At 41.0% G+C, this 13,494-nt stretch overlaps 1 protein-coding gene across 8 annotated transcripts in view; it reads right to left on the bottom strand.

Moving 5' to 3' along the window:
* The window catches only part of PTPN13 (protein tyrosine phosphatase non-receptor type 13), a 111,398-nt gene that overhangs the window by 9,968 nt on the left and 87,936 nt on the right, over positions 1 to 13,494 (bottom strand). For 6 of the 8 annotated variants that reach the window (XM_048940954.1, XM_048940953.1, XM_048940952.1 and 3 more), the window contains 13 exons: positions 12,483 to 12,626; positions 10,616 to 10,709; positions 9,546 to 9,631; positions 9,298 to 9,460; positions 8,282 to 8,496; positions 8,082 to 8,180; positions 6,589 to 6,950; positions 6,257 to 6,431; positions 4,836 to 4,994; positions 3,608 to 3,779; positions 3,299 to 3,509; positions 2,273 to 2,343; positions 659 to 720 (listed from right to left, as the gene is read on the bottom strand). In XM_048940954.1, the coding sequence (XP_048796911.1) occupies positions 659 to 720; positions 2,273 to 2,343; positions 3,299 to 3,509; positions 3,608 to 3,779; positions 4,836 to 4,994; positions 6,257 to 6,431; positions 6,589 to 6,950; positions 8,082 to 8,180; positions 8,282 to 8,496; positions 9,298 to 9,460; positions 9,546 to 9,631; positions 10,616 to 10,709; positions 12,483 to 12,626 (2,013 nt within the window). The remainder of the gene's footprint in view (positions 1 to 658; positions 721 to 2,272; positions 2,344 to 3,298; positions 3,510 to 3,607; positions 3,780 to 4,835; positions 4,995 to 6,256; positions 6,432 to 6,588; positions 6,951 to 8,081; positions 8,181 to 8,281; positions 8,497 to 9,297; positions 9,461 to 9,545; positions 9,632 to 10,615; positions 10,710 to 12,482; positions 12,627 to 13,494) is intronic. The other 2 variants (XM_048940955.1, XM_048940951.1) reach the window with 1 other exon arrangement.

Here is a 13,494-nt window from a genome sequence, read left to right on the forward strand (position 1 = left end):
GTTTTTAAGCAGCAAGCAACCCTTGCACATAGCTCCATTAGGAATAAATGGAAAGAGACTAGGCATATCATATCTCATCTGAGCAAATAGGGTGATGGGGTGAGTAGAACTCTACCTGTTCATTCGGTAGCTTTTAATTGTGTTAGAATTTTCAAATGAAATGAGCAAATAAAAAAAATACAGCAACTAAGAAAAATAAAACACATGGATAGCTATTAGAAGAAAACACAAAATAGTATCTCACATTATTACATCCTCTATAACACATATGCAGGCTTAATTCCGTGGATCCCACATCACACCGCTTCTCAAAAACAACAACAACAACCCAAACCAACAAGAAAAACCAGAGATGTAAAAATGAAGAAACAAGTATAAGCACCTGCAGAAGCTAGAAAGAGACCAGATCACAGCCTTGCATCCTTATGAAATAATTTGTCCTTACATAGAGCAATCCCAAAGATAGAAAAGATTAATGCCAAAAATTTATGCATTTACTATTAAAATTACTTTTTCACATCCAGTGGCAACAGTGGATTTGCACAGCTTGGTGTAAAGCACTGTTTAATCAATTTATTTATTGAAACAAACCAAAAAACAACTTCTGTAAATTATATCCTTTTTTCTACTTAATGAAAATCCATTGAGGGATATTTACCTTGGACCCGTGGGCATCAGTTGTCTTTTCTGTTTTATCACAGGGATCACCATGTGAGCAGCCTAAACAAAATGAGGAAAACCAAACAACTTAAGAGCATCATCTTCACTGTAATTATATTAGTTTCCATCACTTATCTTTTTTATAAAAGAAACAAGACGTGTCGTGAAATGAGTAACATTTTTGCCTGTTTGATTAATGGCCATTGACAAAATGATGACTCATGAACTATACTTGATTATGGTTATTTGAACTTTAAGTTCAATGGAATAAGAGAGCAGGAACACTCATAGAAATAACCAAATCTAAGCAAAGATAAATGCTGATAAGCAGCCTAACAGTGAGAAGGTAACTCTTAACCGCAGGGAAATAGGATGCAATTTCCCTTCCTTTCAACTGTACAGATTACAACCTTGCAATTATCTTTTTTTTTTTTTTCTTCAAAAAAAAAAAGCAACCAACAACAAAACCGAATCAACACACATCATCTGCCACCTGGGTTCTTGCTCTAAGGCACCTTCCGCTCCTTGGTAACAAGAAGAGCGACACCATGATTTAAAAGACCCCGCCTACCCCAAACATCACATTATTGGTATAATAAATGAGACAGGGTGGAATAAGTAGTTGCTATATACCTGCTTTCTAGCCCAGTTCTGAATTTGCTTGTAAAAGCATGTGTAAGAAATAAAGCATTTAGAGGGAATCACAGAAAGATAAAGGTGTTTAAGGCAGTGTCTTCCAACAGGGCTGGTTCCTAAGGAATATCTTGACCAAGTTTTTGGAAACAATGTTTACTACAGTTGAAAAGTATGTGAGCAACAATGAACTGGAAGAATTAAAATAATGTCACGAGGCAAGATCAATATTCAAAACTAACGATACATTAATGGAGAAGTGTGGAAAACAAAGACTGTGATGAATCAAAACAAATGAAAGCAACAAAAGTCAATGGAAAAAGCAAATGTTTCAGATATAAGTGGTAGCATACGCAGTGATTCAGCACAGAAGCAGATGTAGTTGGTGAAATGTACTGAATCCAAGAGAGTAGTACTTAGCAAAAGAGAGTTGCTTTCACTGGGTCACTACTAAAAGCAGTGCTGTCTACAAAACACTCAAAGCCGTTGCTCTTGTCTGCTGGGCATTGATGAAGCTCAGTCCTTGCCATGTGTGGGACTGCAGACACCACATGTGAAGAGAAAAGCAGACAGATGGAAACAAACACCGGGGATGCAATAAAATCAGTCTGGGCTGTTTTGCTCTTGAAAAAGAGAAGACGAAATCAGACCTGAAGCCTCTGCAGATGTAACAGACTGATGTTTTTATCTGCTGTCAGAACAAACAGGACACAAGTAAAAATAAAATAAATAAATAAATATATGTAATAATAATAATGGATCAGTTAAACTTACAAACTTACTCCTTGAATGACTCAGGATTGTTAAAAGAGAAAATTTCTGAACTGCAAGAGAAACTGAATAAATGCCTGCTGGAGCTACCTCAGCACACAGAGCTGTAGTGCAGCAACTGCACGCTAGAGAGCATGTAAGACCCACATAACTTCCTTCACTTTTACAGATGTGCATTTCACATGCAGTGTGACCATGGAAATCTTACCATTAGTTTTCTTTGACCATGAATCCGAGCTATCTGAGCCCCTGGATTTTGGAAGTACTGGATGACCATCTCTATGAAAAGAAATGTGTACAGAAATTTATATTAAAAAAAAAAAAAAAAAAATCAACCAAACAACCAACAAACAAAAAACCCATGGTTATTGTACATATGTATATCTTAATATCCAACAATCAACAAAACTGCTCATTGCACTTTCCATTTCAACAGTTTTGGAATATTAAGAACATTTAATGACAGAGATGAAGCACTGGTAGTTAGGCTGGTTCCTACTTCAGGAATGAATGAGGACTTTGTACAGTTTCATTCCAGGTTCTGACAGAAAGACTTGACCTTGCTTGCCTTCAAATTAAAGGATAGGAAGGGAAGGAGCAAAGAACATCAGCATGACTAGGAGGTTTCAAAATGGAGGGAAATGTTGCCAGACTTCCCACTCCAAGCAAAACTTAAAACTTAAGAGTAGTCTGACGTCTGTCACACTGCAGTATTTCCATAAAAATAGAAGCAAGGATTAGTGAAAATAAGGTGGTGTACCAGGATCTGTGCCAGAGGGTTTTGACATTCAGAGCTGTGCCAGAACATCCACACGATGGAACTATTCAAGCACAGAACAATATCTTCTCTTTCTCTCCCTCTTTTTTTTTTTTTTTAATATATTTGTAGAATGTGCAGTAATGCTTTTGATTAAAAGAGAAATGAAGAAAAAAAGAAGGAATGAATGCATTAAAACAATCTGTGCCATATTTTGCAAATGTTTTGAACACTTGATAGCTTGACACAGCTTTGTCTTCCCAAGAAACACAAAACACAGCAAGTACTAAATGCCCTTCTATTGCACTGAAGTGCAAATCTGAGAGTACATGTTCCCTCTTTTTGGGACCAGTCCTCAGTAATATGCCAGCTGATACTGCTCTGGTGAATAGCTGTTAAACCAGAAACATGTTTTACCTACATATAATCAGTGAGAAAAGCAGCAAGTACAGGGAAACATGCAGTTGTAGAACAGACCTGGTCACTTTGAGCACAACCCAAGGAAGGGATGTTTCCAATGTTCTTTTGGCTTCTTTCAGTGTCATTCCTTGTGTGCTGACCCCATTAATATAATGGATAATATCTAGTGCACGGAGACTCTCCTCTCTGGCAGCAGCTGATCTGGGGAGAATGTCACTGATATACACAACTTGGTAAATGCTGTCATGACCTCCTGCTAACAACAGACCTGTGCAGGAAGAAGCAAAACAAAACAAAACAAAACAACTTTCTTTGGAACTTAAGAAAAATACATTAGCATGAAAGAGCACTGTAATTCTCTATTACCTAGCTCCTCTTTATGGCATGTTAGCGTAATATCAGGCAGCAAGTGAGGCAATACTGGCATCTTGGGTAATTCCAACACACGTCCTAGAACCAATCTGACAGTCTTTGGGGCAGCACGGAGAAAGCTGACTGCATCTGTATGACTCATGTTGGTAACGTCAATATCGTTAACCTGTGAAGACAAAAGCAACCAGTATTTCCTAGTAAGGTTCCAAATGAACCTCTTTCACAGCAAATCTATGTTTCTTTCCTAACGAGGTAGGAGCCATCGATGTATTTAAACAACCTCTTCTCCATGTATTTGAGTAAGTACCTTATTAAATCAATATTCTCTCTTTAAGTAGGATGCACTGTAACTCCTTTCAGCAACCTTCCCAGTGTTCTCCTTCTTGTATTCCCCTTGTCTAACTGCACAAAAACACGCACATTTTTGTTCCTTAAGCTATTCTCATCCTGGTGGATGAGAAGCTGGACATGTGCCAGTAGTGTGCCAACTATATCCTGGGTTGCATTAAAAAAGGGGCGACCAGTAGAGAGAGGGAGGTGATTGTCTCCCTCTACTCAGCTCTTGTGAGGCCCCACCTGGAGTACTGTGTCCAGGCCACCAGTACTTATACTGGGGCCCCCAGTACAAGAAAGATCTTAGAGTACAAGAAAGAGCTCTTACAATGGGTCCATAGGAGGGCCACTAAGATGGTCAGAGGGCTGGAGCACCTCTCTGATGAAGAAAGGTAGAGGGAACTGGGCTTGTTTAGCTTGGAGAACAGAAGGCTCTGGGGAGACCTCACTGTGGCCTTCCAGAACTTGAAGGGAGCGTATAAACAGGAGGAAGTACAACTGTTTACATGGGTTGACAGTGACAGGAAAAAGGGAATGGTTTTAAACTAAGACAGGGGAGGTTTAGGTCAGATATTAGGAGGAAATTTTTTCCCCTAGAGAGTGGTGACACACTGAAACAGGTTGCCCAGAGAGGTTGCGGATGCCTCATCCCTGGTGGCATTTGAGGCCAGGCTGGATGTGGCTCTGGGCAGCCTGGTCTAGTGGTTGGCAACCCTGCCTGTGGCAGGGGGGTTGAATCTAGATAATGTTTGAGATCCTTTTCAGCCCAGGCCGTTCTATGATTCTATGTAATTTCAGCACACAACAGAGCTCACATATTTATTTTGGTTTTGGCTCAAAGTTGTTCTTTTCATGCAGTCCCTTTGTCTAGAAACGGTAATTGTCTTACCTTTATGAGTCTGTCCCCAGGACGCAGTCTCCCATCACTTTTGGCAGGATCCTGAACAATGTCATGAATGTAGCAGCCCACATTATCATTCCCTTTGGTCACTGTAAAGCCCAGGCTGCCTTTTTCAGACTTGGTCATGGTGACCTGGAGTTCTACTTCCTAGGGGAAGAAAGTAGCACTTAACAACACAAAAAAAGAACAGAAGCAGCTTTAGACCATGGGCAATTTGAATTTAATACTAATAGAAATAGATAACTAATGCACCGATTGGTGTAACTGGAACACAAGCATGGATAGCACTGAGGCACCTGCAAGAGCAGGCTTAACTCAGCTGTATCCAGCACTTCTCTCTCATTTGGACAGGACACTTTTGCACGAAGCTGACCTTGGACTAAAGGCCTAATGATCTAAACAGAGTTGTGAAGGCTCACATCCAAAGTGGCACGTTGCTTTACTCTGAGCCAGCTATCATGAATAAAAAGGCTCTTTGAGTAAGACAGCACAGCAGGAACTAGTCAAGTGAAGTAGGTGAATAGGTTTTCCTACAATGAGATAAAACTGTGTATTTCCTAGGAACTGCACACATGCATATACCTTCACTATTTTTATTTGCATGAACTGTCAATAGAAAGATGCATATCTGTTTCATTTGCACAGACACTCACACAACACCATGAAGGTTTGTGAGTAACTTCTGAAGAAGAGACTAAAAAGGAGACAGTTTGTTAGTTCTCAAAAGGGAGTATGGGCATGAACAGCTGTGTAACCTGGGAGACTTCCACAACTGAAACCTATCAAGGCTCGACTGACACTTCTTTTTTATTTGTGAATCAATTATGTGAGGCTATGGACGCACAAACTCCTTCTGATACTCTGCACAAATGTTTCCAGGGTGGCAAGAAGCTATCTCAGAAGAGTCTCAAAACTATGCTACATTTTGCATTTGATTAAAGCAGCAAAGAACAGGGTTTCCTGAGGCCCCCTCTGGCCTGATTCATCCGACGATCTCTAAACAACCACATAGCAAGGTACCTGGTATATGAGTCCAGCCTGAGAACTTGTCTAGAGCTAGGGAAATGTTTAACATCAAGCTTCTAGGCTAAAATGATACACAAAATATATGTATGCAAATCTGCCTATGCAGACAGGGATGCATTCATACTCACAGAAGGAAATGTTATCAATCCCTGAAAACCTCAGAGAGAAAACAACTGCAGATATCTGTACAAGCACGGTTCAGAGCGTAAGTGCCATTTATAAGACACCCCCAGTCAGTGCAACTATAACCTACAACCGTCACATTTGTAAATTAATATGGCTATCCTCTATTCAGTCACTCTCCAAACTATGGCTACAAAAACTTCCAGCTGACACAGCAGAGGTTACACTTAAACTACTGAAAGACAGAAACAGGAAATTACCGGTTCATATTCTTCAGCACTTTTTTCTAGCTGGCTGAGTAGTGAGGCCATTCCTTCCAGGCGTGGAGGTAGCTCAGAAGCAGGAGCAGCATAACAGTTGTTTATTAAAACAGATGTGGTAACTTCAGGAATGGTTCTACAGGGTGGGATCGATGTCAAATCCAACAGCAGAGTGCTGGAGACAAACAAGTGCATCAAAGATCAGCTTATACAACATGGCTGTCAACAGTAAATTAATACATGAACCAGTATTGATTTTATACAGATCTAGCCAGCAAAACAAAAGAAGCATTCCCATGAGTGCACTACAGGAATCATTATGAGCTACTCACCTGTCCTCAAGCTCTGACCTGCTAGGAGTCTCATGTGCAGAATACAAGATGGTGCGAAGAGCACTGCCCTGAGCACTGCGTGCCTCGTGCTGGCTGTGTGCCTGTGTCACAGCTTCATCTGGAGGCTGGCAGAGGGCAGAATTCCAGCTGTGGCCTGACTGCGCCAGTGAGTCCATCGTCTCTTCATCACCACTCCTGCTGCTGTCACTGTAGCTGTCTCTCCTAGAGGGAGACTTCAGTCTTCTCTTGCTCAGATCAGTAGTTTCATTTTCATCTGAGCTATCTCCCTGTTCTTCATTTGAAGGACCAGAAACTTCTCTATTGACATCTGGAAATACTTGTAGGGGTGAATTGATGGGGGTCTACAGAAAGCAAGGACATTTAAATGGATTAAACTCCAGCTATGCAGTTGCAAAGACTACCTAATACTACCAATGGCTGTGACTGAGCAGCCTCTTCTGCCAAGATGAGTGCATCTTTGCCAAGACAAAGTATGCAGAACTTTGAAATATACTATGCTAAAGACCTGCAAAATCATTTAAGGAAAATAGATTTTAAAAGCTTCATATAATGCTTTTATGGTCAAATTCTTGCATTCATGAACGTACCAATCTGCAATAGTGTTACGAATAAAAACTGTTGCTTGTTTCTTTATTGCTTCCCCCTCACCTATTCTGATATACATGTTCTCTTATCAAAGACATTTTGTACTTGAAATGAATTACAGGATGAGTTATTTGTATTTTGTTCAATTGTCCATCTTCTCTTCTTACTCTAATTTCAGCTTAACTTTGTACATTTAAGTTTCTGCCATCAGATTTGAACAGCTTTGCTAATTTGAACACAGAATTAAAATTATTTGCATAGAAAATCTGTTTCTGCTCCTTTTACACTTTCTTCCCTGTATTATGGAAAGCCTGCTTTTCAGGCAAACTCCTCCCTACAGTCTCTTTTGCAGAAAATATTTTAATTTCCACTTTTTCCAAGCATCCTGCAATGTCTTCCTGTTCTCCCAATTTAACTACTAGAACGCTTTGAAAATTGTTTTTGGGCATCTCTAAATTCCAGCAAGTAAACATAACAGTTTCTTTCCTAGTTGTACACACACCAGAAACAGACAAATTGCTCTTTCATAGAATATATTTCACACACATTGCAGTATGTATTCGAGATCAACTTCAAATCTATGTGCTACAAAGCAGCAACACCTGCCTTAGAAAGTAAACCCATTTGAAAATGTAGAAATACAAAATTAAAAAAAAATAACAAAGACAAAATCCCTAAACAAAACACGAACAAAAGAGGTCCTCGTTCTTCTCAAGTCTGTGAAATTCTCAGTACACTCCTGAGGAATTTACCACAGGAGCTTCTGTGAGCACAGTTCCCCCATCTCTCCTTTTCTATCTTGCATTTAATTAACTAACCCACCAGACCAAGTAAATGAACCCTCAAATAGTAATTAAGAAAGAAGAATCTTATGCCACAGGCCTTACCAACAAAGCAGGATCGATGTCTGGCAGTATACCAGGCGGTGGCCGACAAAGGAGAAGAGAGACTTCTGGAGATGTTCCCCTCAGAGCAGAGATGACTTCCTAAGGCCACATTTGGTTCAGTATTAGGCAGAGCCACCAAGACATGCAGGACTACTGCAGCGTGAGTTATGCCATGAAGACAGACAATAAAGATCACTAACCTGCTGGGATAAACCCTTGAGCGATGCCCCATTCACTTTGAGGATGACGTCCCCAATATCTATCTGCCCACTCTCTGCAGCAGGCTGCCCAGGGAAGAGCTTCTTCACCCTCACAATGGTTGAGCCCAGCTGTTCTGGAGTAGGATTATCTTCACGGCAGAAGCTGAACCCAAGACCTGAGCTGTTCTTCAGCAGCTTTACCTCAAATGTGTTCTCTGTAAGAGAAGCGGTAGCACATTATTTCTTACAGCACACTGGCCATTAAAACAAGTGGTGTGCACTCTGCCTTCAGCTATGATGTTCTCTGGCTGATAGCTTCTCTTCCTAACACCACACCACACAGCACATGAAGGTGTCCTCAAAGTTCAGTTCTGCAGAAGCCCGTTAAGGAAACTGTCATAGCTGATTGATGTGCCTATTCTGGCCACCGAACAGACACCTGTGAGAGAAGCAACTAGCTCCTGGCAGGCAGGATAAACCCTACCCAAGAAGACTAAAGGGTACCAGCAGGAGTTTCCTCAGATGCACAGATTCCCCTCCCTCTGCACACCTCTGTAGCAGGAGGAGCTGAGATATCAGCCTCTGGTCAGGCAGACAACTGGCCCTTCTCCATCCCAACTCTGGAAGTCTGCTCTCATCTAAACAGGAGCAGCAGTTATATGAAACAGGAACTCTCACTTTTATATGAGGATTTAACCCCCATGACATCTGTCTTAGCAGCACCAGAATTAACAGTGCCCTTCTACCTCAACAATCCTACAGCCCTGGCCTGCTGGCAAAATTGGGAACAAAAAAGGAACACAGACAGCAAACAGTTCACAGTCACTGAACTGCGTTAACAAGATATGAAAGGAAACCTTCAAAACAAATTGCAGCGGCACAGAAACGCAAAAATTGCATGATGTGCAGGGGCTTAGTGTGGATTCCTAATCAGCTCTGACTCCTGTCTTTCTATTTCACAGGAGATATAAAACTCAAGGATGCTTTCAGTGTTTTCCTACACGACCAGACCAGACCTGCAGTGACAAAGCTGTAGTCTTTGGTGTTTGTAGCTCTTGTTGCTGGTTTCTCCTGAGGCTCACATGGCCCCACCAGATTTGGAGGTGTGCACTGTGGTGTTACTGGAGCATGAGCCTTTGCCACAGAAAGCTGTCCTTTTTCCAACAGCAGATGCACCACCTGAAAAGATGAAACATCCTTTGGTTAACTAGCAGTGGTCATGGAGATAGCATAGTTTAGTTTATCAGGATCTGTAGCCACTGACCTGTCCGGTGTTTCTTAGCATTTCCACAGCTTGTTTATGAGTAGCACCCTCCAAACTCACCCCATTGACAGAAAGCACGCGGTCACCTAGAAATAAGTAATTCATCATTTGAGAAAAAATGAAGTACAATGTAAATAAAACACAGAAATCTTAAACTCTCAGCTAACAAAGGCAGTGACTAATCAGAAGGCAGTAAATAATCAAATCATAGAATCACTGAGGTTGGAAAAGACCATTAAGATTATCTAGTCCAATCTCAATCCATCCCCACCATGCCCACTGACCACAGCTCTCCTATATTACATCTTCATGGTTCTTTAGCGCTCCAAGGACGGTGACTCCACCATCTCCCTGGATAGCCTTGTCCAATGCCTCACCACTCTTTCTGAGAAGAAATGTTTCCTAATATCTAATCTCCTCTCCCTCTTCTGAGCACAGAGGAGAACTTTACAACTAAACCAACCTGGGATAATTCCATGTCAAAGCCAGCATTAACTACTGGAATGATGACCTGCCACAAAGCTCTTATATCTATATTAAAAACCAATCTCAATCTGTGAGGTCAGTTCTCTCTCTAGTAAGGACTGAAGCCTGGCTCAAAAACAAGAAAAGCCACAGCCATTACATTGATTTAGTGTATGAAGTTACCCTGTACACTAAGTGAAAGAGCCACAAATAACACAAAAGCTCTCCCTCCCCAGAGCTGACACAGGGAAGCGTTCTCCATCACCACAGGCTGCATTATGGATGATAATCCTGCAGCAGATTTTGTACTTTCCCCTCCACAATCTCTGCAGTTTTCTTTTGGTTCTACAGCTGCTCTCTACTTTGTCTTAATGTTAACTTCATCTGCACAATTACCTGCCAGAACATTCGAGACAAAATCTTGAATTAAAACCATAAACACGTGACATCAGGAAAGGGTTTCTTCCTCCTGAAGCCTTCTGTGATTGCTCCTTTGTCAAACAGATTTCCCAGCTTCCAAGCCACAGTGTACCCTCAAGCCTATCCTGGACAGTTCTCTGACCATTTCTCACATTTAGAACCCCTGATGGAATGACTCAAAATACCTTTTTCTATTTTGCCATCTTCTTCAGCTGCTCCTTTTGGAATAACTGCTTTCACATAAATACCACCGTGCTTTATACTTGTGTTTACACCACCCTAAGAGGAGAGTAAAAATGGGATTTGTCAGTCTTTTGACAGCTAGAACACTTTGTAATTCAATGCAACACACTACAAGGATAGCTGCACTCAAGGAAGCACTTTGACCACTGGCACATAAAAGGAAAGGCCAAATTGTCAAACAAAAACATTTTATAAAGCATGGTTCACAGTCATGCAATTTGAAGACTGTACAAACACAATGTATCACAGTGCAAATGCATTCCAACCAAAGAGGCATCCTGCAGCAAAGCATGTCTGCTGTGCTGGAGTTAACATGCTTGCATGCACACAAAGCTCCAAGAACTGTGTGAGCACATCCAGCAGCAACAGCCAAAGAAATGAATCCCATGCAGTGTCCTACTCCAATTCACCCTCTGATGTAACACAAACTGAGGAGTGCTTCTTTTCTCTCAGGTCATAGAAATTTGAAGGTCTACACTGAGAAAACTGCTCAAACTCAAATGGCACTATTCTCTGTGGGCCTTTGCATTCCAGGCTCTCAGACAGCCAACGCTACACTGTCATAACTGCTCCACAAACTGGAGGGAGGAAGGAGACCAACAAAATGTTAACATTCACTCTGAAAGAGGGTGATGCTACATCTGAAAGATTAAAGCACAGAGTTGGTTGTGTCCCTCTTCTTTTCACATGCAGGATGGCTGTGCAAGGTTCAGTGTGGAGACTGAAAAAGGAAAGCACAATGAAGGCGCTATCTGGTAATCCTCCAAGGGCAATCACTGCATTGTTGGCATTTTGTGATGTTTTCTGCACAGCCCCAGGCTCTGCAGACTTGCTGCTGTTTAGTAACTATGTCCTGCTCACCCTTTGTGACTCCAGTCACTTCGCTCTGAGAGCCTGACAGGGCAATGTGACTTCAGTGGTTACAAATTCCAACTCCACCCATATGCATATCCATACTGTCACACTTCGGAAAAGAGTGATTTGGTTTAGATGTAAGCAGCCACTAAAACTCAATAGATTTGATCTACAGTTAATAGCTGCTCTCTACTGTTATAATTTATGCTGCTTTTCCATTCTCAAATTATTGCATAGTCTACTGATCCATTAACCAGAGATAATTCTGGAATATTAAAAACCTCCGATGCATTTTGCAACACAAAACAAGAACAGAGCAGTGAAAGATGTGTACATATCACTTATGATTCATTGTCTTCATCTCTGAAGTGCCACTGTGAGGTATGGCAGTCTCTAAGTGTGAATCACCGTCAAAATTTTATAACCTGATGAGAAATTCATCCATTAAAAGTACATTTTTGTCTCTTAAGGGCAGTAACTTGCAAGGAGGCAAGACAGGTCTAAATTGCATCTCAGTAGTTTTTTGCTTTCTGCCTTTTAACCAGCAGAGGGAGAACACAGCACAGTACTTGTGCGTGGAGTGCAAATACTCTGAGGTAACACAACCCTTTTTCTTCATGTGATGCCCAGCAGGAGATCTCTAATTTCTCGGCCTTGCAAACTTGCCACGTTACTGGGGAGCAAGGGACAAAGCCCATCTTTCTGTCTGTACTTGCAAAGCAGCTGCTGTGATAAGATTGACTTTGGGATTTCACTGTAAAACATCAAATGAAGGTTACCTGAAGGGGAGATGGTGCGAAGGATTTACAACACTATTTTTCAGCTTTGGTAAGATTAATTGTAAGTCAGTAAAACTACACGCTCTGCAATGACTCCAGAAAATATTTTGCTTCCTTGGAATTTAGTAATTTAACGGGTTATGGGAGTAGAGAAAAAGAGAAAACATCTGAAAACCTTGTCAAACAGTACCGTGACACTTATTCCCAAGCCGTTATCTTTTTTGGCTAGTTCAACCTCAAAGATATCTCCAGGTTTAAGAAGTTCTGCAGAAACCTTTTTAGAATTCATTTTGTCAGCTGCATTTGCTGAGGAAGATTCCTTTATTTAAAACAACAACAAAAAAAAAAGAAAAAAAAGAAGAAAAAAGAGATTTTTGTTAGAACAGAATTGTACAGATAAGATCCTAAGGGATGTGTTTCTGAGTCAGCTGCAGCCAAAAGGTTTCCACATGGGAAAGTACCAGACTGTATGGCTCATGAGACACAGTGCTTTAACTCTTCCACAGCTGCAATCAAACAGCATTAGTGCAGAAACACGTTTGGCCTTCAGCACTTGGGTCTTTAATGTCATGGAACACAGAAAACATAACTAGAATTTCACCATTATATCAGCTTAGGTTCTGTTGCATTAATTTGCAGAAATTAATGCTACACTCTTCTTCAGCTGGGAATCAGAGATCATTACAGGTTAGGGATGAATTTGTAGTACTTTCCGCTGTGTACCTTCAGCATAGTGAAGAATGTCTTTGCTCAGGGCATGGCTCACTTCAGAGCTTCATGAGGCAAGAATGAAGTTTCATTAGATAAGAGCATTTTTCCATTGATTAGATCAATGTCAAAAGATACAGGTTCAGTTGCTACTCTAGGCTCTCATTTCAGTTACATCAGTACTACTTTTATCATCTCTTTAGGACTGTCATCAGACTATGATTACATTAGACAATACTAAATGAATGATGTTTCTTACAGAATCTAGAAGAGCATCACACGTTCATTCCAAAGCAGAATCTGCTTTGAGTAAGACATGCCCATGACTTGACACAGTGACGTTGGAAAATGCTTTGAAATTCCAGGAGTGAGTTTCTTCACTCATTTTGAACAAAATCACCAAACTGGTAGAAATAAGCTATCAGCATTTGCCATTAGGAGGACAAACTGTAGGTTAGGCTGCCCTTCCCCCATGCCCC

Source organism: Lagopus muta, chromosome 4 (assembly GCF_023343835.1).
Source record: "Lagopus muta isolate bLagMut1 chromosome 4, bLagMut1 primary, whole genome shotgun sequence".
Classification (NCBI taxonomy): domain Eukaryota; kingdom Metazoa; phylum Chordata; class Aves; order Galliformes; family Phasianidae; genus Lagopus; species Lagopus muta.